Source organism: Tachysurus vachellii, chromosome 18 (assembly GCF_030014155.1).
Source record: "Tachysurus vachellii isolate PV-2020 chromosome 18, HZAU_Pvac_v1, whole genome shotgun sequence".
NCBI lineage: Eukaryota > Metazoa > Chordata > Actinopteri > Siluriformes > Bagridae > Tachysurus > Tachysurus vachellii.
Window position 1 is genome coordinate 7,144,371 of NC_083477.1, and position 20,947 is coordinate 7,165,317.

General features: G+C 38.0%; 3 protein-coding genes across 7 annotated transcripts; 2 read left to right on the forward strand and 1 right to left on the reverse strand.

Annotated features, from left to right (window-relative positions):
* Positions 1–2,144: 2,144 nt before the first annotated feature.
* asb16 (ankyrin repeat and SOCS box containing 16) lies at positions 2,145–6,665 on the forward strand. Of its 4 annotated transcripts, none has more exons than XM_060893266.1 (7): positions 2,145–2,405; positions 2,847–3,225; positions 3,693–3,960; positions 4,510–4,945; positions 5,208–5,291; positions 5,590–5,703; positions 5,782–6,665. In XM_060893266.1, exons 2-7 carry the CDS (start codon positions 2,889–2,891, stop codon positions 5,965–5,967), a joined length of 1,425 nt encoding a protein of 474 aa, XP_060749249.1. In that variant the 5' UTR covers positions 2,145–2,405; positions 2,847–2,888; the 3' UTR covers positions 5,968–6,665. The 4 variants fall into 4 exon arrangements, with proteins under 4 accessions (XP_060749249.1, XP_060749250.1, XP_060749248.1 ...); XM_060893267.1 differs by having other exon boundaries at positions 2,868–3,225; XM_060893265.1 differs by having other exon boundaries at positions 2,146–2,405; positions 2,844–3,225.
* Positions 6,666–7,050: 385 nt separating this feature from the next.
* Positions 7,051–11,498, forward strand: tmub2 (transmembrane and ubiquitin-like domain containing 2). Its single transcript, XM_060891817.1, has 3 exons — positions 7,051–7,204; positions 8,592–9,071; positions 9,744–11,498. The coding sequence occupies exons 2-3, from the start codon at positions 8,602–8,604 to the stop codon at positions 10,135–10,137; spliced, it is 864 nt and encodes a 287-aa protein (XP_060747800.1). The 5' UTR covers positions 7,051–7,204; positions 8,592–8,601; the 3' UTR covers positions 10,138–11,498.
* Positions 11,499–11,748: 250 nt separating this feature from the next.
* On the reverse strand, positions 11,749–20,914 carry atxn7l3a (ataxin 7 like 3a). Of its 2 annotated transcripts, XM_060891815.1 has the most exons (13): positions 20,726–20,914; positions 19,514–19,628; positions 19,289–19,421; positions 18,563–18,734; positions 17,981–18,078; positions 17,843–17,865; positions 17,657–17,702; positions 17,419–17,456; positions 16,894–16,962; positions 16,696–16,739; positions 14,946–15,017; positions 13,252–13,388; positions 11,749–12,890 (listed from the first exon to the last, which is right to left on the reverse strand). In XM_060891815.1, exons 2-13 carry the CDS (start codon positions 19,562–19,564, stop codon positions 12,601–12,603), a joined length of 1,173 nt encoding a protein of 390 aa, XP_060747798.1. In that variant the 5' UTR covers positions 19,565–19,628; positions 20,726–20,914; the 3' UTR covers positions 11,749–12,600. The 2 variants fall into 2 exon arrangements, with proteins under 2 accessions (XP_060747798.1, XP_060747799.1); XM_060891816.1 differs by lacking the exon at positions 14,946–15,017.
* Between the last annotated feature and the right edge of the window lie 33 nt (positions 20,915–20,947).

Here is a 20,947-nt window from a genome sequence, read left to right on the forward strand (position 1 = left end):
GGTTAATATAAAGAATGATATAAAGATTAATAGAATACAAAATTCAAGATTAATATTAGATATATTTAAATGTGTTTGTATTTATCCCCAATGAGCAAGTCTGAGGTGACTCAGGTGACTGTGAGGAGGAAAAGCTCCCTTAGATGGTAAAGGAAGAAACCTTGAGAGGAATCAGACTCAAAGGGGAACCTCATCCTCATCTGGGTGACACTGGAGGGTGTGATTATAAATATACAGTCTGAGAAATGTTGTATTGATGCAAAAGATCACATGGATTTCACATCTCCTCTATAGTATAGCAGAGTCCAACTGGAGCTGGTAGATCTCTAGATGCTTCAGGATTCTCAGAGTCGGCCTCGTCTCAGTGGAGGTCCAAAAAATCTTCATCGCATGGAAGACGATCTGAGCTGGTACAATTTCTGGATGCCTAGAAAGAGAGATGCAGTGGAGAGGGATTAAAATATCTGCTGTTCATAATATTTGCAAGTCTGATGTAATAGTGTACAATATTATGGGATGTATAATTTGTACACATGACTAAAGAGATGAGTTTTTAATCTACATTTAAACTGGGAAAGTGTGTCTGAGCACCGAACACTATCAGGAAGACTATTCCAAAGTTTGGGAGCTAAATAAGAAAACGCTCTACCACCTTTAGCTAACAGATGCTAGTAAAGATGCTAATTATATCCCATAATATTCTTCTAAAATTATTGCTTCGAATATTATATTACTTATAAAAAACATATTTGGTCCAATTTCAGTTGTATTTTTTCTTCTTCCAGAATTCAATTAAAATTTCAATTCAATTTATTTCTATAGCACTTTTAACCATTCACATTGTCTCAAAGCAGCTTTCCAGAAGTATAGAAACATGACAACAATTTAAGTTTAAAAATTGAGTTCCTGTATTTAATAATCAAATACCGTACATAATAGCTACTGTATAAAGTATATAAAGATAATACATTTTGTTATTGTTGTGAGAAAACATCCACGTGCCTTATATGGATTGAGCAAGTTAGCATGCTAAGTAACTGTTGTTTATAGATTTATTAGGTTCAAAAACACCTGAGGATTGCACCCATATGTGCGTTTTCTCCCAAACTGTTACCACACAGGCTAGAAAGCACACAATTGTATAAGAATGCTTTGTATGATGTATCTTTACAACTTTCTTAACAACCGGAAGTAAGGGACTGCACCTCAGAGCTTCTGGCCTGACATCACTAATGCTTTTGTGGATGGAGGGCAAATACCCACAGCCACACACAAGAAGTAAGAGAAAAGCCATCCTAGAGGATCAAACAGCCACCCGGGGACTAAATCTGGAAAGGGATAATCAAAAATGCATGTGAGAGTTATGGTCAGTTGTCCACATACTTATGCAATTGAGCTGAATTAAATACACAACTGTTGTTTACATTTAGCAGACACTCTTAACTAGAGTGACTTACATTTTTATTTCAATTTATACAACTGAGCAATTAAGGGTTAAGGGCCTTGCTCAGGGGCCCAGAAGTGGCAGCTTAGTAGACCTGGGATTTGAACTCATGACCTTCTGATCATTAGTCCAACACCTTTACCACCTTGTTGGAACACAATGGTGTATAGGTATATGCCAGTGTAATCTTTGAGTCATTCCATGACTGAAGTTAAGTGTAATATATTCAGTGGATTATATTCCATGATTATGGTGGCCACAGTAGTCAACTGATTCAATTCAACTGGCTTGTCTGACTTGCTTTAAAAAACTTGTTGCAACTATTGTATATATTTCATGAACACATGAGATCTTGAGAACCATTATTTGTGCCTTTAAAATATCTACGTGTGACTTGTTTGACTCATGGCCTAAATATATTAATTCATAGCCACACCTTATTAAGGATAATATTCAATTTCTGTAGGCCATTTAGCCCACAAAAAAGCTTTGTAATAAATATATTAATTTCATTCCTTTTATTTACCACCAGCAGCTCAGGATGCAAACTTTTAAATTCTATCGTTTCTAGGCACACGGGATAAGTTGTTGAGCAGGAAACAAGAAACTATTTTCACCACAAAAGTCTGGTAAATCTGTGACACAAATAGAAATATTTCTATTTACTGCGCCCTCCACCAGAGGTTTGCTGATAGTGCAACGGTAATATATCAGCTGACATTCTTCTATTTATACCGCCAGCTTTAACTGGCGGTCAACAATATCTTGTGACTGGCTGTGCAGTTTCACAGAACGGACATTAGATCATTTACTAGTTTTATCGGGTTTCTTATGTATAGAAAGATCAGAGCCAGATAGTAAGCAAAACCTTAACTGAATTGTGGATCATTTTGAATAGCAAAAAATGTAGGCAACATTCTTTGGATGAAAGGTAATAGACGACCTTTTGCAGGCTTTGAGGGTGAGTTAGGCCTCTTTTTCACATATATTTATTTTATAAATAAATTACACTCTATTAGTTTTAAATGAATAATTCTCAGAAATATAAAAGTGGACCTGAGTTGTCTCAGCGTTTTCAGTGTTGATAGTAAATGTGGGCTCACAAAGGACCTCTGTTCTCTTTATTTCAACACTGATTAACTGTATTCAGATTTCTTTACACCACGAAAGTTTACTTCTTTAGAACTCAGACCAATAGCTACATATGGACAGCAAGCTACTTAGCTTTGACAGAGTTAATTTGTTGTGTTTACATATGCACAAAAGTCCTTTATTGGACTACTAAATAGAACAAGTGTAAAGACCTTAATGAAAAAGAGGACGTAATAATTGTATTAAACTGTGTCTGACACAACAAGCAAGATTAAAATCTTCCTGAAAAATCTCTTCTCTTTTATAGCAGTTTTCCCCTGTATTGTGGCAGGCAAATGTATCACTCAGTGGCATGTCTCAGAACACGTTTGCTTTCACATCAGCCACACTGCGCTCACTGCGGCTGGAACAGGATCTGCAGGACTGGCAGGAAACACGGAGGGCACTGGAGCACAGGAGGGTAATGAGTAGACGGCCGCTGCCAGCTGCACCCCGGCTCAGGCACGGGACAGAGAGGATCCAGACAGTACGAGCCCCTGCACCTCAGATCCACTGCAGGGACCCGGCTGTTCACAACACGTTTATGTATGGCGATATGAGAAGTGTGTATGCTATACTCAAAGAACCTGGTATGGTGAATGCCCTAATGGAGATTGTCCATGAGGAGATGGCGTGGACTCCAGAAATGGGTAGAAAAACTCACACTTATATAGACACAATCTAAGAAAAGTGGAACCTGTGGTGCTTGGGATTTTCCAAATGTCATACTGAATTCCCACTTCAGGGATCAGAGCACAGGTTGAGGCAGTATATGCAGAGACCGAACAAAACAGCAGAATGCACTAAGAACTAGGAACTAAGCTAGTATAAGAAAAAATAAGAGCATTGCTGTATTTGTACACAGAAAGAGACAGGGGATGGTCCATCAGGGGATGGACAGGAAATAATTTTTGAGGGTTAAGTCTTAAAGCAAATTATATCACATCACAATATTTCAAAATACATGGTTTCCAGTGCCAGCAAAGGAGCAGTGCTTGAAGTTTAACAAACTGTGAATACAATAATAGGTTTATCTTTCTTAAACAAAATATATCTAATAATCGGTGCAATTGTAGCAGCTTAATCTTGCTTTAATAGTTTCTGCTCGAAACCCCAGGCATGTGGACGCTGTGTTCTAAAGTGAAGCAGACGTCTGCCCTGCGCTTGGCTGCCAGCACTGGTCACTATGGATGTGTGGAGGAGCTGTTATTCCGTGAAGCGGAGGTTGATGCTGACCCCGGGGGACGAACGGCCCTCCACGATGCTTGTTCCGGGGGTCACCATGCCTGTGTAAAGCTGCTGCTGGAGCATGGAGCTGATCCCAATCTGCTGTCAGCTGACGGCAATGCGCCCCTTCACCTGTGCAACACTGCTGAGACCTATGCGTGAGTGAACATGGCTGGTACAATGGAAAAGTGTGCATGTCTTTTGCTGCCTAAAGTTTGATGATCCCTGTTTTAGTGATTAATGTAAATGTGCTTAATACGTCAAATGGATGAATGTTGTACAAATATAAACACAATTTTTGCACTGTGAGGGTTGTATAGCAATACCACTATACATCTGCCTTAAATTACATGAATTCTACACTTGTTTCATGAAATGGAAAATTAACACACACACACACACTCACATTTATGTATGGTTATTGTTATGAGGGTAAAAGTGTAATTACATTTTTTTATTTTAATTTAAAATCTATATTAAAAATGACTAAAACTAAATTGTGTGAAATAAAAAAATCTGCAGTGATACCACTGAACCTTTAGACAAGGTAAGGGCAAAGTAATTATTAAACAACTAATAAACAATTCTGACTTTGGAACTGCTTTGGCTTCCAGCACTTAAGGCTGTCTATTGATTATTGATTGTGATTATTAAATATTATTTGTTATATATTATTATTTCCGATTAACAACCCTGTACTTTCTCAGCTGTACAGAGCTGCTAGTCAGCATGGGTGCCGATGTGAATGTGGCCCAGCGTGACACATGTCTCACTCCACTGCACTTAGCATGTAGGAGGGGTTTGGAGGAACATGTGGAACTGCTGTTGGCTCACAGAGCTGATGTGACTGCACAGAACCGTGAGGGTGAGACGCCACTGAATGCTGCATGTGCTGGTGCTGAGAGGCCAGCTGAGGCTGTGAGATATTTGGGTGTGGTGCAGAGACTGATACAAGCTGGAGCACATGCACACACAGCAGGCAGGAAGCAGCACACTGCCCTACATAACGCCTGCAGTAACTGCAGCTATCAAATTGCTGATATGCTTCTGCAGCATGGAGCTCAAGCAGATGCAACCAACTGTGCTGGATACACACCCATGGACTGCCTGCTGCAGGTGAGGCAGAAGTACTTTATATCACAGGTACCATTTCCTTGATCTTGTTACACAAACAGATTTTATTTAAGCACATTTAAATCCAGTAATTGCAAGGCAATAAAGAAACAAATATTTTGGAGAAAAGTACATAACTTGTCTGACATAGAGTCTGTCAAAAAAGTTATGCTTACAAAAACTGGACAGCTGAAAATTGAAAAGTCAATTTTTATACTGGCATTTGGACCTTAATTAAAACAGCACCATTGATTGACTTAAACTGTTACAGCTCTTGTTTCTCTCTTTAAAGGTGGTAGAGGATTATCCAGACCAGCACCCTGAATTAATCGCTCGTTCACTTCTCAACCACGGAGCAAAGCCTCCTTTTACCAGAGTAAGTTGACACTCTGAGGTTTTGGAATGCTACAACAAATCATTTTAATAGGATCTTAATTATAGCTACTATTGAATGAAATTGTCACTTACAGTAGATACTCCTACTCAATGGACCTATGATGAACTTACATAGCAACACACACAAGACCTCCTGCAGCAATGCACAAATTTTAAATATTTATGTGTGAATGTTAGCCTTAAATATCAGCAGTTTCCACAAAGATAGATGTAAATATTATACTAGTATGCTGTGTGTGTGTGTGTGTGTGTGTGTGTGTGTGTGTGTGTATTGTTAGCTACTGAAGTTGTGCCTTCTCTCACCTGCTACTTTGGAAGTAATGCTGAACTGCTACCCATTGGTACCAGACTGTGAGGATTTGCTGCAGAAAGTCCCAAATGAACTCCTGAAGGTATTTCCACTATATTTTATACACTTAATAATTGGATTTCTGATTTAATTCAACCATACATTTTCTTCTTACTCCCAGGAGCACAAGCGTTTCTTTGACTCAGTTCGCCAGATGCATGGGCAGCCTCGAACACTCCAGCACCTCTGTCGATGTTCTCTGAGAATCAGTCTGGGTGCACAATGCCAGTCTACCATCAATAAGCTAAACATCCCATGTTCACTTAAAGAGTACCTACTGCTGCCCATTAAAGGAGAACTCCAATGATGCATGAACAGGAAATAAGTCAGAAACATAAACTCCATTAACCATGAACTGGCTAAAGCTTTTATTGTCTTTATTTTTCAGGGTGCCAGTCAAATGACCATAAAATTGACCAACGATTTCATTCATGGCTTTTGTCATTTTTGCATTAGTCTTTTTTTGTCAGTAATAAGGATGTTTTATTCTAGGACCACTGATTCACATACGCAGTACTTAACTTTGCTATTATTTTATACAATAATGATAATGATTCATATACGAATGAAGGGCAAATATAACTTCTTGTGGTACTGAGAAATGAAATTACTGAAAAGGCTTTTCATTATTCCATATCACTGGCAATGAGAGACTTTGTCTAATAAGGTTAAATAAAAGCTTTACAGAAATCCTCACCTAATAATACAAATTTAGTCACTGAGACATTAAATTACTTTAATGTAAACATGAAAATGTGCACTTGATATTTGTAAAGAGTTTTTATATTTCAGTGTGTTTGATATTTAAACCAAATTATAAGGTTTCTTTAGGTGAGCAGATGGGATAAATTTCATTACAGTTAAAAGCTTATTTCTAAGCATTTTTATGTAAGCTTTCACATTCCTGAGTGATTTTTATCCAGTAGACAAATTAAATTAAGCTATTTAAGTCTTACTAATCAACTAATTAAACAACAATGAGCTGAAATGAATGTGTTATAGCATGTTGGGGGGGGGGGAACAACTATTAAAATGTGGAGAATTGCGAGTATTAAGGAGCCTGCTGTTTACATAAAGTGCGCAAGAAATAAAACAGAAATGAATTATTTATCTCTCCTTGAATCCGTAGTGATCATGATTTCGAGTCTCGATTTATCTTCCCTTTCTAGGAAAATCCCGCACTTCCTCAAACGTACATGTGTGTTTTGGGGAACAAACTCAGCTTAACATTATTATTATTATTATTATTATTATTATTATTATTATTATTAGTAGTAGTAGTAGTAGTAGTAGTAGTAGTAGTAGTAGCATTATTCGTTATTGTATTATTATCTAAAGCGAAGTTAGGACAGATTGCAGTTTTATCTGGCAACAACACGTTTCGCGGATTTTTACTGTTGTCGTAGGATCTGGCAACCCGAGCCTAACGGCCGGTGGTGACGTAGCGTCAGCTGTCCGTGTTTGTTTATTACAAGGGAGGTGTTGTGGCGGCTTTGGGGCTAAAATAGCATCATTATAAAAGTTTCAAGAATGATTTAATGACGGTAAATTTCTTTATCGGTTTCCCTGACACCCGTGAAAACGTGTTAAATAAAGTGTACTTTGTATAAAACAACACAGTTTAAAAAAATTACACCAGTGCTGTGTAGAAATGTCCGAAGGTCGTTCTTACCTTTCTGTAGCTAATTAGCAGTAGCAGTTAGCTAGGTAGCTTAAATAGGTGCTCTAATGTGTCTGTGTGTATCGTCCTTCGGTGTTGTAATCTTACTTTACAGATTTGTTTAGACGTCAATGCTACATTTGACACTTTTATTTCTTGCCCTACATTAGCTGGGGTGACGGAACTAGCCGTAATGCTAATTAGCCACAAGTTAGCTGCGGAAGAATGAAATAGTTTAACACACTTTTGTTTGACAAACGTTTTTTTTTTACTTCTTGATGCCACTTACAATGCTGTCAAGTTAAATCTGTATCAGTTTGAGAAAGCTGTCGATGTTGTAATAATCTGTAAGTTAAACCGTTCCTACAAACATGCCTGAGTGAGTTATAGCTGTGTCATTAACAGCCCTTGTAATGAATGGCAAACGAGCCCTCAGGCAAAGGCAAAATAAACATTCAGTACAGTTTCTTTTAGAAACGAAGGTGCTCGTGTGCAGAGAAATATTCATAGATGAAATTATTTAGATAAGATTATTGTAAATGAACAAGAAACAGTCATATGTAACACTTCCCTGTACACAAGTAGGTAATAAAACAGGGCAAGTTACTGCTGCTAAACCTAAACACTGTACTGACCTTAACACTGTAAAATACATCACATGCATAGTAGGCTTTTTAGTAAGATATATAAAAAGTATTTTTTTGGTTTTTTTTTGAGCCATAGTGGGGATTTTTATTTTTTATTTAATTATTTCCAACACTAGATCAAATCTACTTGTTTTTAAGTTATTGAACTTTGGATTAAACTTATTTAATTGACACATCCAGCCATACAATCATACAATTAGTCAACAATAAATACACTATCTTGCTAAGTTTATGGAACCTGACCATCACACGTATGTGTTTGTTGTACATCTCCTTCCAAAGTCAGTGTCCTTTCGCTGTTATTATAACCTTTACTCTTTCCACTCCAGACTTGGCACGTGTCTTCAAGGCTCTCACTTTTTTCACAGGGGTATTATTATGCTGAAACTCATAGTTCCAGTGAAGGGAAATTGTAATGTTACAGCAAACAGAGACTTTCTATACAATTGTTTGCTTCCAACATTTCACTGCATGTCGTATTCTGTATGTATGTGTATGTGACAAATAAAACTTGATTTGATTTGACATTTTTGGGAGCAGTTTGGGAAGAGACACATGGGTACGATCTTACAGGTTGAAACATTGCAACAAATAATATAACATGAAATGTTTTTTTCTCAACAGAGGAGGTGAGATGACGGTGTGTGCTCTGTCCATGTTGGATGGCCTGGGTGATGAGGCCACAGCGCTGGGAGGTATGCTGCTCCTGCTCCTGGCATTGGTCCTGGCCTGGCTCTCCACCCACGTGGCTGATCGAGGCGATCACATTCTCGGCACGATCCTTACCGTGGGTGCCCACGCCTCACTCATTGGCCTAGGGGGCCATGACAGCTATGCGGTCGCTCCATCCAGCTCAGAGTCAGGTGAACAACAGAGCGACGAGACAACAGACGAGGAAAAACAGGAGGATGACGAGGAGGAGGGAGAAGGAGGAGACGAGCTGCTGGATATCCAAGGAGGCAGGAAGACAATGAGCCAAGAGCGTGAGGGCACAGAGGATGATGAGGACGAGGGTGCGAGCATCACTGTACGACTGAAGTTTCTGAATGATACAGAAGAGCTGGCTGTGCTGAAGCCTCAGGATACAGTTGGAGAACTGAAAAGGTAACAAGAAACACATCACTGGCACTAGCTTATTTTTCACCAATAGTGTAAATCTATTTTTAAAGCAAGTTATAAGTAAGAAGTGTGATCCTCAGTCATCTGTGATGAGCCACTGTATAGTATAATTTCAGTTCAACATGGTATTTGAGCAACTTTTTAACTTTTAACTTTTTTTGATGGACATATAATGTAAGATAAAGTGGTTCCAAGTTTCCTTTAGCATAATGTATATTCAGATATACATTTATTTATTGCTATAAATGAATAAGGTAATATTTTGGATAATTATTAGAGATTAATTCCTAAACGTTTCACCAATAAATCTTTATGAAACTCGTTTCAGTCAAGTGAGCACCGATACTAATCGCTAATAATGTTGGGTTGTGATTTCTAACTCTGTCATAAAAATAATGCAATAAAACCAACAGACAAATAAAATTTGCAGTTCCCCATGAGAAAAATTGGAGAACCACTGTATTGTAGTGGGCTGTATGACATACACGATTATAGTGTATCCTGTGTGTTCTGGTGATCATCTCTATAGCTTCCTGCATACAGTTCTTTTACTTTTGGGAAATTTTTGGGTTGAATCTTTGGGTCACTTCAGTCCTTTGCATGTGTTCAGAGCTTGTATGTATCACTTCAAGATATCAAATCACTCTCTATCCTCAGTAAGTACTTCTCTGGGCGTGAGCGTCAGATCAAACTGATCTATCAGGGGCAGCTGCTGCAGGACCCACGACGCACACTGCTTTCACTCAACATCACCCACAACAGCGTGCTGCACTGCCACATCTGCCAGGCTCAGAGTCCACCCTTGCCCCAGCCCGAGCCAGACGACGGGCAGCGTGCTCCTGCTGGAGCAGGTATCAGCAGCAGCTTGCGCTCAGCTGTTCTCACGTTCAGCACAGGCAGCCTGGTTGTCCCGGTGTTTGTAATGCTGTTAGCTGTGGTCTGGTATTTCCGCTTCAACTACCGACAGCTATTCACTGCGCCGGCCACCGTCTCTCTGGTGGGAGTCACCGTCTTTTTCAGCTTCCTCATTTTTGGCATGCACAGCCGCTGAGGATACAGACAGAAGAAGGAGAAAGGAGGCAGGTTGTTGGGAGAGAGGTAAAAAGGAATCAGGGTAAAAGATGACATTCATCTTTCTACTGAAATGCATTCAATGGAAGGAATCTGAAGTGAAACAGCAGCTGTGTTATAAGGAGAAGAAATAGTAGCAGACAAAGTACTCAGGGAGCCTTCTGGCTTCTGGTGCCATTTAGATGCCTGGTGTGTGTGTGAGAGAGAGAGTGAGTGAGAAAGCGAGAGAGTGAGTGAGAGTGAGGGAAAGAAAGAGAGAGAGAAGGCAAGAGTGAGTGTGTACGTGTGTGTGTGTGTGTAGAGAGAGAGAGTAATGATGCTGTAATTATGCTTTAGATTCGTGTAATCTTTATAGTAATTTAATCTCGACATGAGGCCTAGTTTGTGCTTAATGTTTGTTTCAGCTCTCTCTGGCCTTTACATGGATTAACATCTATGCCAATTCTGTTGTCAGTATGTTTGAGGAAAAGAAAAAAGCTCTAACCTCATCTCTAATCTATCATATCTGCAGCATACAAGAAATTCAGCCTTTTTCTCTACACCAAAAAAAGAGCCAAAAATGTCTTTAATCAAAACTCATTTATAATAGATGAATAAGATAAAATTCTGTCAATTAATGCTTAAATTATGAAACCATACAATCTGAAATCAAATAAAATCAGATTTTAGGATGAGACAGACATCATAAGCTTTGTACTTTTTTTTTTTTAGCTTTTTTTTTTCTTTCAGCAGTTCGAGAGAGCATTCTGCAAACCTGTTACATTTAAATTGATATGTTGATTGATTTGATTCAGCTTCTGTTCTTGTAATAGATTGGAAGAAATAAAAGATGTGATAGATGGGCATTAGGATGGAAAGCGCTGGAATATTCTGTTAATGGCTGTTAACGACTGTTTTGTTTCTTTATGTGCATCACTTCGGCTGTACAGTTCAGTTAACTAAACACACGATGCTGAAACTTTAACAAATAATCTTAATTTCTTATGCTATGTGATATGCTAATCATGTAGCATATTTATTTTTGGATGATTAACAATTATGTGTAGCATACCAGCTAACAGTCCTTTGTTTCAGCTGACTTTTTTTTTCATTCATTCATTCACAATCATTTTTGTTCCACAGTATTACCTTTGAAAGGGAAAATACATCATCTTAGTTTTAATACTAGGAAATGTTTGTTCTCTAGCAATACACATTGTGCTCCACGTGCACGGAAATCAAGTTGATGTTATTAAAAATACAGGGATAACAAATGATAACTACATTGTGTAAATAAATATTATATTCTGTAAATAATATAAAAAAGGTGAAAATTAAAACTCAGAAAATATTTGACATCAATGGTCTTCTTGTGAATTTACTGTCCAACTGTAGCAAATTTCTGTGCGTCGTATTTTGGCAGGACCTGCTACGTGGAGCTTTCTCATTTGCAAATCATGACTATTTATAGCTACTCAGACTTTTTTAATAGTTTAAACAGTTTAAATTGACATGTTCGTGAGTTACATCTCTTTGCCTTACAACACTAATGGCTGTTGATGCTATTTGTCTAGAAACAAAAGAAGTCTCAAAATTTGAGACGAAAGACACATTCTAGGTGAGAAGTGGTCCTGAGACACACCAGGCTTTAATCACAATACCACATGATGTTCAGCAGAGTGCTGATGCCAGCACTAAAATTACAACATATCTATACACACAGCACAACTTCCTATGTACAGTAATAGTAATAGTGGCATCTTTTTTCCCTCCACCACAGAAACATTTTGCAAAGGCTTTAAATCTGCACAAATTACAAAAATAAAAGATGACAAAATAAATCCACTTTAAAAAGCAATAAGTCCTTATTTACTGTATTAAACAGTAAATAAGATAAGTGCATCTTTTGTTACTCAAGAATAAGTGCTTATTTCTTAGCAGTTCAGTTCAGTGTAAAATAAATCAGGACGTAACAAATGCTCTCAAGATCCAAAAACACAACATTCAGAGACAGAAGCGCATATGTAGACCACACAAGGAACAATGACAGACTAAATTATACACTGTAAATAAATAGTGCAACATGTACTGAGAAATATTTTACCAGGAGGCAGTGGAAAATAAGTGTGTTGATTGAAATAGCATAATTTGGCCTGAAGCTTCAACAGTGATTATCAAAAGAGCATTATTTAGCAGGAAGCAGTAACTGTTCTGAAACCTCGATGCAGCAAAATCATTGTGTGTTGTTTGAAGCATAACCGTTATTCAAAAGCATCTACTACACACACACACACACATCACCGTAGTATAGATGATGCTATAGCAAATTTATACCAATCACAATTCAGCTTAAACCCCAAGATGACACACATATGCAAAAAAAAAACAAACATCCTGCTCTGAAATCAGTTATAATAAAATAAAAATCAGTATAACGATCATGGGGAAGTTTGTGTTTTCTCTTTTAGTTCAGGTCATCGTAAATATTGGGGGCTGGTGGAGGTGGAGGTCTTGGTCTCTTCTTCCGATTTGACAAGGCAAGTGTACTCTGGGAGTTGCCACTACTGCTTGTGCCTGCTCCACCCATTCCAATCACACTGCTGCTGCTTACTCCTCCTCCACCTCCTCCTGCTGTTCCTCCTCCTCTTTCTCGTTCTCCTCCTTTTTCCCTCTCACACACTCCAGCACTACTCACGAGTAGAGAGCTAGGCTTCTTCTTTTTCTTAGGTCTTTTAGAATCTGAGTTATTGGTACCTGAGAGAATGAGAACAAAACAGAATGGAAAGATTCATTACAGGACAACTGATGATGCGTACATGGGTCGGTATCATGTTAATACAGAGTGTTGGAGTGTTTAAGTGAACTAAATTTTTAACTGCATATCAATTATACTTAAGAGGTTTAGTATTCTGTAATGTATTTCAATAATAATGAGCCTGTATTTATACAGCAAACTGTTAAATTCTACATTTCCCAGAGTCTGCCCAGGAGATCAGGTATAGCAACACTCAAACCAGCCTGGGACCGACAATCATACCATGGTTTGTTAATTGAATAAATAAATGTTCAAACCATATGTTCATTTTATTGTGTATTCTGAGTATGAATTACTTACTGGCTTTGGAGGAGGCAGAGTCTGAAGGTGAAATGTCAGATGAGCCATCCCATTGGAGGCGGGACATGATGAGCTGTCCATCAGGAGTGTCATACCCATCATTTTCCAGCACCGACTCAGGGTCTGGCAGTGTGGATCTGTCAACCAACAGGCCGAGATCACTACAGACTCAAAGTATGTAAACAGATAACGGTGAAAAAATAAAAAGAATAATATGAATTATGTTAGCAGTTATAATATATACGTTAAGTCTGCTGTTATTTCTAGACTTGCACATTGATCAAAAATAACAACATTCATGTGCTTGTTCTCATATTTTAGTGTTTATATAGTAGCTAATTCGGGAATGATGGACGCTGCTCTGCATACTTCTTCTTTCGGCTTTTCCCTTCAGGGGTCGCCACAGCGAATCATCTCTCTCCACCTATCCCTATCTTCTGCATCCTCAACACTTGCACCCACTAGCTTCATATCCTCATTAATTACATCCATATACCTCCTCTTTGGCCTTCCTCTTTGCCTCCTGCCTGGCAGCTCCATGTCCAACATTCTCCTACCAATATACTCACTCTCCCTCCTCTGAACATGTCCAAACCATCTTAATCTGGCCTCCCTAACTTTGTCCCCCAAATGTCCAACATACGGCTAAAAATAAACAGAATAAGAAAACAAGTTATTTAGAAATGAAAACAGTTACAGATATGGTGAAGCTTTCTGTACGATGTTAAATATTCATGGTAGCAATCTCCAGTGTCGTCATTTTTTCGACCGTACTAAAGAGTTTGAGCTTCCAGATGTCTTGCTAACTTGAAAAGCTCCACTATTAATGTGTCTTATTAACATTAACTTTCTTAAGAGGGGGAAATATGAGAGTCTGGAAAGGGAATGATTTTATATTAGGAACTTGTTTCGTAGACGTTCCACAATTTTAAATGTTAAGCAGCAGGAAGTACTTTTCTTAATAAAGAACAAAATGTATTTGCTGGTGAACTGCGGTGGTATAAGAGGAATAAAACCCTTCGGGATGTGTTGTTATTTTTAGATAATTGTCCTTAATTATTGTTCTTTAACAGCAGTCCCAATAATGTTTTATTCCTTACATAGAGCATGGTGTATTGTTTCCACTGTATAAATGTGAAATACTACTGAAGGAACAAATATTCAGCTACTAGTTACAGAAGCATTAATAGTCTATTGTTTACATGTGAGCTGTTTGTGCAGGTCTTCACTCTTCATGCTTTGCACAGATTACAGGGTAACAGGTGAGTTCAGCTTACACTGTGCTGATAATTGGATATAACTGCTAATAACTGAGCTATGCATGTATGTCCTAGACATATGTGTCCTAGATACATACTGTATCTAACCGTGGGGAGCAGTGAAAGTATAATGGGAGAAAGAGGAGCAAAGGAAGAGGGGATGTAGATGTGAGAGAGGGACAGATCTCAATTCAGAAACAAGGCCATCACTTCCACTTGCTCTTTAGGGATTTTCACGACACAGAGCACAGAGGTCATTTGAAATAGTTTAGGCTTAACCAAAGCACCACATGATCGACCTAAACATATTTCAACATAAAAAAATGTTTGAATGCAGGAAAAAAAAACAAGAGGAAGTGAGCAGCTTTCCAAATTGTACACTGAGACTTTTTAAGCCTGAAGGCCATTAAGTCAGGGAGGGAGGGTGAAACTCACGCGGACGGCCCCAGGAGGAAAACTCTGACTGCCCTCCTCTGCTCGTCCGTGTGCTGGGGACAGCGCTGGGACCTGCCAGGACACAACGTGGCATTATGCACTGCATCACACACACTGCCTGAGGACCCAGACTTTGCCAGCAACCAACAGGATGCCACAGGGAGACCTCAGGTTAGATATTAGCGGTTAGGACCAGTCTTGGGTGCTGGCAGAGACCTATGGAGTCCCACAGTATGAACAACAGGCAGTGCTTTAAAACAACCTTGTCCTGTCCAATTGAAAAAAGAATGATTCTCCAATCAGAATGGAAATGCATTAGTTTTGTCAAATTTTGGAAAATAAAAGATAAGCCGAATGAATAATAGAGCAGATTAAATTGTCCTCTCAGAATCTTTTGTATTAAGAAATAAATTAAAGTTCATATTGAGTTGCCACTTGTGTTCCATAATATCAGTCCCAACATGGACACGATCATTTCCATTTACACAAATGAAAAAGATCATGTCATTACATGACATGCAAAATCACAGAGCCCTAGATCTTAGTAAACATTTATACACACAAGCACACACACACGCGCACAGAATCTACACAATAGTACACTGACCTTATATGTATCTGTGGTCCCCACCTTTGTTAAAAATATTTTTCATACATACATAAGGTTTTTAAAGCATTTTCTAAAGCATAGTTTTTTTTTTAAAGAAATTTTAACAATACTACTATAATACTACTATAAGCACAAAAAAGTATCAGATGTAATATAAAGTCCTCTCAAGGCAAGGCCACTTCTTTTGTTTGTGCTGTGCACTAAAGACTTTTAAAGTCATCTGGTTTAAAACCAGAAGATGAATATGATACATCAGGTCAGAATGATACACCTGGCTTTCAATTCATTATATTTCAATCTAGATTTAAAATGTTTAGAACCCATCCGTTTTTTAAAGTGATCAGAAATATTGGAACGTGCGACTGAGGTGTTTCTTGTTGCCCTGGTGAGCCCTGTTGCATTTGCATTTAAAAATTAAATGGTCTCCCACCAAAGATCCCATGTTCTTAGTTGTTTAACATCTAAGTGGAAAAATTAGGACAGAAAAAACTGAGATTCTGATCTATCATCTAATCAACCACAAATTCAGTTGTCTACAGTGTATAGCAAAACAGAGCAGTATTAGCGTTGCGTTCCAATACTTTAGGATGAGATTGTGAAATATCACCCCACCTTTTTTGTTTTTGTTGATTCTCACCCATTAACTAACTCTCTCCTATCGCATGACAGCTACCATCCTGGGGCAAGCACATGCTTCCTCTGCAACATGTGAAGCCAACCACTTCCGTACTTCCACATATTTGTGCTCACAGAACTCACTGAAGTCAATGTAACACTCATTACAAATGAGTTGCCCAACGCATTTTGATAGTGGAACCGAGTTGATTCTTTTCTTCTCAAGAACCTGAACGTTTTATTCAAGCTCCATGATGTAATGGATAATTTTCATGTTACAGTTAATGGGTCATGAGGCCTTCCTCATATACAAAACCACTTATTAGAACTTAAATACATTTACTTGTGCTTGAGTGTTCACGTATCTCTGGCAAAGAGGCATTTCTAGTTTCTTGCTCTCTATTCAGTGGTCCTATTACTGATAGTGAACTTAATAACTTTTAGACTTTTTTTTGTCCATTTTGTTAGAGCATGTGGCTCTTTTACATAAGGAAAGTTGTGTTACATGACGAGTGTCTCACTTACCGTGTGCACATCTTTTTCGTGTGCTCTGATACCACCCCACATTGCTGAGAAGAGAAAAACCTCTGTTAGCAACACACCTGTTAGTCTTTATCTCAACTCAGAAAACTCAAACAAGCTTTACATCACATCTCTTGGTATGTAGCACATTGATAGACCTGCTGAAATCAGCCATTCTTCCTTAACAGCTGTAAAAGTTACCGTAGTCAGAAGAAATCTGAGCTCTTCTGGCCCCAAAGTCTCATAACTGATCCCAGAACTGAAGTTGTACTATAGAAGGGCAAAATAGAACAGAGCAGTCAAACTCACGGCACATCAATAAAAACTAGGTAAGAACAACACAAACAATCAGAATCAGAATCAGGTTTATTGGCCAAGTGTGTTGACACACACAAGGAATTTGGTTGAGCTGTTTGTTACTCTCAAAAGTACAGACATAAATAACACTATACTATACATTTAAGCTTGGACTACTGTATACAAGACAAAACAGACTATACAAGAGAAAACAGACTATACATGACAATACAGACAATGTGAGACAATATAGACAGTACGAGTTTTAAATAGGAATACAGAATATATGACAGATCAGTAATGTACATAAAGTGTGAGAGTGCGTAGTAGTGCAAATAACAGTATTGTGCAATATTATGCTTTTGTACAATATACAGCAGCATAGTGCATCAGCAGCAACAGTGTGTGTAACAAGATCCATTAAAATACCTTGTAAAGGTCAGGATTTACGGTACTGCTGAGTTCTCCTGTGGAGGAAAAGATATAGATATAATTTTCTGAAAGCCGTTAAATCGCATCGTCTTTCCGGCACATTTTTACATTTTAAAAAAAGTTTTATGATCCTTGATTATTGAAGATTAACAGACTTCTGATGAAACAGAATCAGGAACAGCAGTGTGGTACAATCGTTTATAAAAGGACATATCCTAAAAATATTTCAACTCACCATTTTTATGCTTCAGAGACTTGGACCTTCTGGGGGAATTTGGATTCTGTGGAATTAGAAGTAAAAATTCAGAATTATTTGTACCAAAGCACGTAGACAGAACTGTCTAAATGTGTGCAGCAGAACAAATTTCTTTAAGACACTAATTGACCAAATCTGACAAAACATTTCAGATCATTTTAATACCTTGTCTGACTTCCTCTTCTTTGCTGCAAAGAACAAGATCAAACAAACAAAGATTAAACCAGCAAAAGTCATTTTTTAATGGCTTCAATTTATAATGAAATCATCGCTCAAACAAAAGACCGAACAAAGTCAGCTCACGTTTCTTTTCTGAACCATATGACCAGTCGTTGTCATTGATGTCATCATTGTCCTCTTGGTCACTTTCTGACTTGCTGGTGTTGTTGCTGCTGGCTATCCTAAAGACAAGCAAGATGCATATAATGGCAAAAGGGACGGAATTTGTGCTTTAAAGATAAACAGCGATGACTTTTATATCTAAGAAAGACTATGGAGATGGGATGTGATTGAGCTATGATGAATAATTAAACTATTGCTTATTACTATTGCGTTCAATAACACTTAACATTTTACCAGTATACTTAGGTGAAAAATCACATTCATGCAGTTTCCATAAAATATAGTCTAGGACTTGATGCCTGTTGCAAACGCAGCTTTGCTAAACAGCTACATTTAATGTTAATGAAAAAATGTGTCATTTTGATTTTTCAGGTTTGAAGTCTGAACTGGTGTCTGCAGTCGGTGAAATGAAAACAGGTTTCTATTCACTCTTGTGTCTGCTGCGTAACTTGTAAAATTGTACAAGTTGTAAATTGTAAACCAGATTTCTCTTTTGTGACAAATACAATTTGACCTGAACAGAAGGATGTAAGATGAACTGACCTGCGGCTGGCGATGCGGCTGCTGTTGCGCCCCATTCCCAAGCATTTCTCCAGGTGAGGGGCGAATCGCGAGGCTGCTATGCTCCTGTTACAATTGGGACACACACACTCCTTATTCTTCCACTGGTTGTACACTTGCCCGAATATGTCTACTCCTGGCTGGTCCACGATTTCTACAGGACAGAAGAACAAAGAAAAAAGAAATCTGTCTTCATATAATGACTTCTCGTTAAACACGTATGAACCGGACTGAAGTGCAGAGACAAACATGGAGAGTTGGCAAACTCTTGTGGAGCAGTGCAAGATCAGGGACTGAATCTGTTATGTTCTAATGTTCAAAAAGTGCTCACATAATCTTGATACTTCTGATGTTTCCATTCACATTTCCCTATTCAGAAATTTTAAATAAATGTAAATATGAATGAATGAAAATGAATTCTACTTTTTAAGCAGTTAATTAATGCCTGGGTCACAAAGGTTTCATATTTGGTAAAACTTACTGCCCCAAGGCCTGGATAAAAATATATTTTTTTAAGATACAAGACAACCATATTTTAATACTGTGTCTAATATTCGGATAACTGCATTATGTTGAAAAAATAAAATGGTTCAGTGGATTTTTTTCATAGCTGAAGGGGTGCCTTGCTGCAAAGAGTTTCAGGGCCCCTGTACAAATCCCAGAAAAAGGTTAAAGACTTCTAATGTTAAGAATGACTTTTCCACTCACCAAAATCCTTCATGCTTTCTTGGTCCGTTTCATCCAGGAAAAAGTAGCCTTGCTTGACGGCTCGGTGCACTTCGAAGCAAAGCCCCAAACATGCATCTTCCACCAAGTCTGAGTAGATGTCATGAGCCAAGGCCTAAAGAAAGACAAAGACAGGATCTCAGCTTGGAGAAGGCACTTACTTGGTTTAGTTGATTTTAGTTGTTTGAACAATAAGAACAAGTTTACCTCTAGCTTGGTGTTATCCAGGCCTGACAGTGACATATCATCCATTTTCATTTGCAACGGCTATTGTAGGACAACCGGCATAGTTAATGGGTTAAACAGCGGGTGGATAGCCACACTATAGAGAAAAATAACATGCAGAAACAAAGCATATTTAATAGATTGTAGCCTCTCAGGATAAGGCTCTTAAATTAAATTAAACAGTTGCAGAAAAACACAGCATGGTTATACCAGCTACTAATGAACTGGTCTAACTGGTACACCATTGGCCTCATCTTAAGCCCTGGTAGAAAGAATATTGCCATTTCATTCTTAGAAATAAACTTTTCTAGACACATTATTCTTAGGGATAGTGATAGTGATAGTGCAGTGGTTAAGCTATTGGCGCTCGATAGGCTGTAGGTTCAAATCCCAGCTCTGCCACTCTGGGGCCTGTAAGCAAGGCACTTAACACTCTGTGTGTATTTTAAAAAGAAATGTTGTAAATATAAAGCTATCATTTATTACTGAAGTTATTCAAGTCATTAGGAAGCTAGAAATGAGGTACACAGATGGTCTGTTAGTTTCACCAGTTTTAATAGGTCAGATTAAGCTGAATTTTCTCAGCAGTAAACATGAACAAAATATATATATATAAAAAAATTGGGAGTATATTAAACTTCAAAACCATTTTTATTTTTGTAATATATTTCAATTAACTTAATTCACGGTGGAAACGTGGAAGAAAAGAAGCTCTCCTTACTGGTTGACTTTACCAACTGGAAATCACATCACTGGCTATTTTTGCATTTTTATTATTAACATGTTTGCTGAGTGTTTAGCTACAAAATTAGGTAATTTATCACATTGCTAACAGGAAATACGACCACAACCAGCGGCTTATATTAAGAAACTACAGACTTTCTTAGCTCACCGTGACAAATATAACATTTCAAAGCATTATTTTCCTGAATCTTTGTTAGCAATTAAAATGAATATGTAAACATCTCGCTACGAACAGGTGAATTCAGACAGGAACAGCTAGCTGTTAGCTTAGTCAGTATCGCAAACCAGTGAGGTCAAACAAGACCTAAACAGTGTTCCATTAGTAACTAACACGGTCAATAATAACAATTTACTACAACAGGCAACAAAAGTGCAACAGTTACTGAGGTTTGTAACGCTATCGGGTTTATTGTCGAATATGCAACAAAAAATTAATAACATTAAACCTACCACCAACTTCAGCACCGGTCCTTCAAGCAGGTTTTTCAACACCTCAGCAAGCTACAATACATACAGTGATAGTTTACTAAGTATATATTTATACACAAATATCTACTATATGGATGAAAAAGCCGCTGAATATTTAAAACATGGGATGATGATAACAAAGTGCAGCCATTTTGACAGACGCAAGACATCACTAATCAGCTACCGATCACGACAACGCCGATT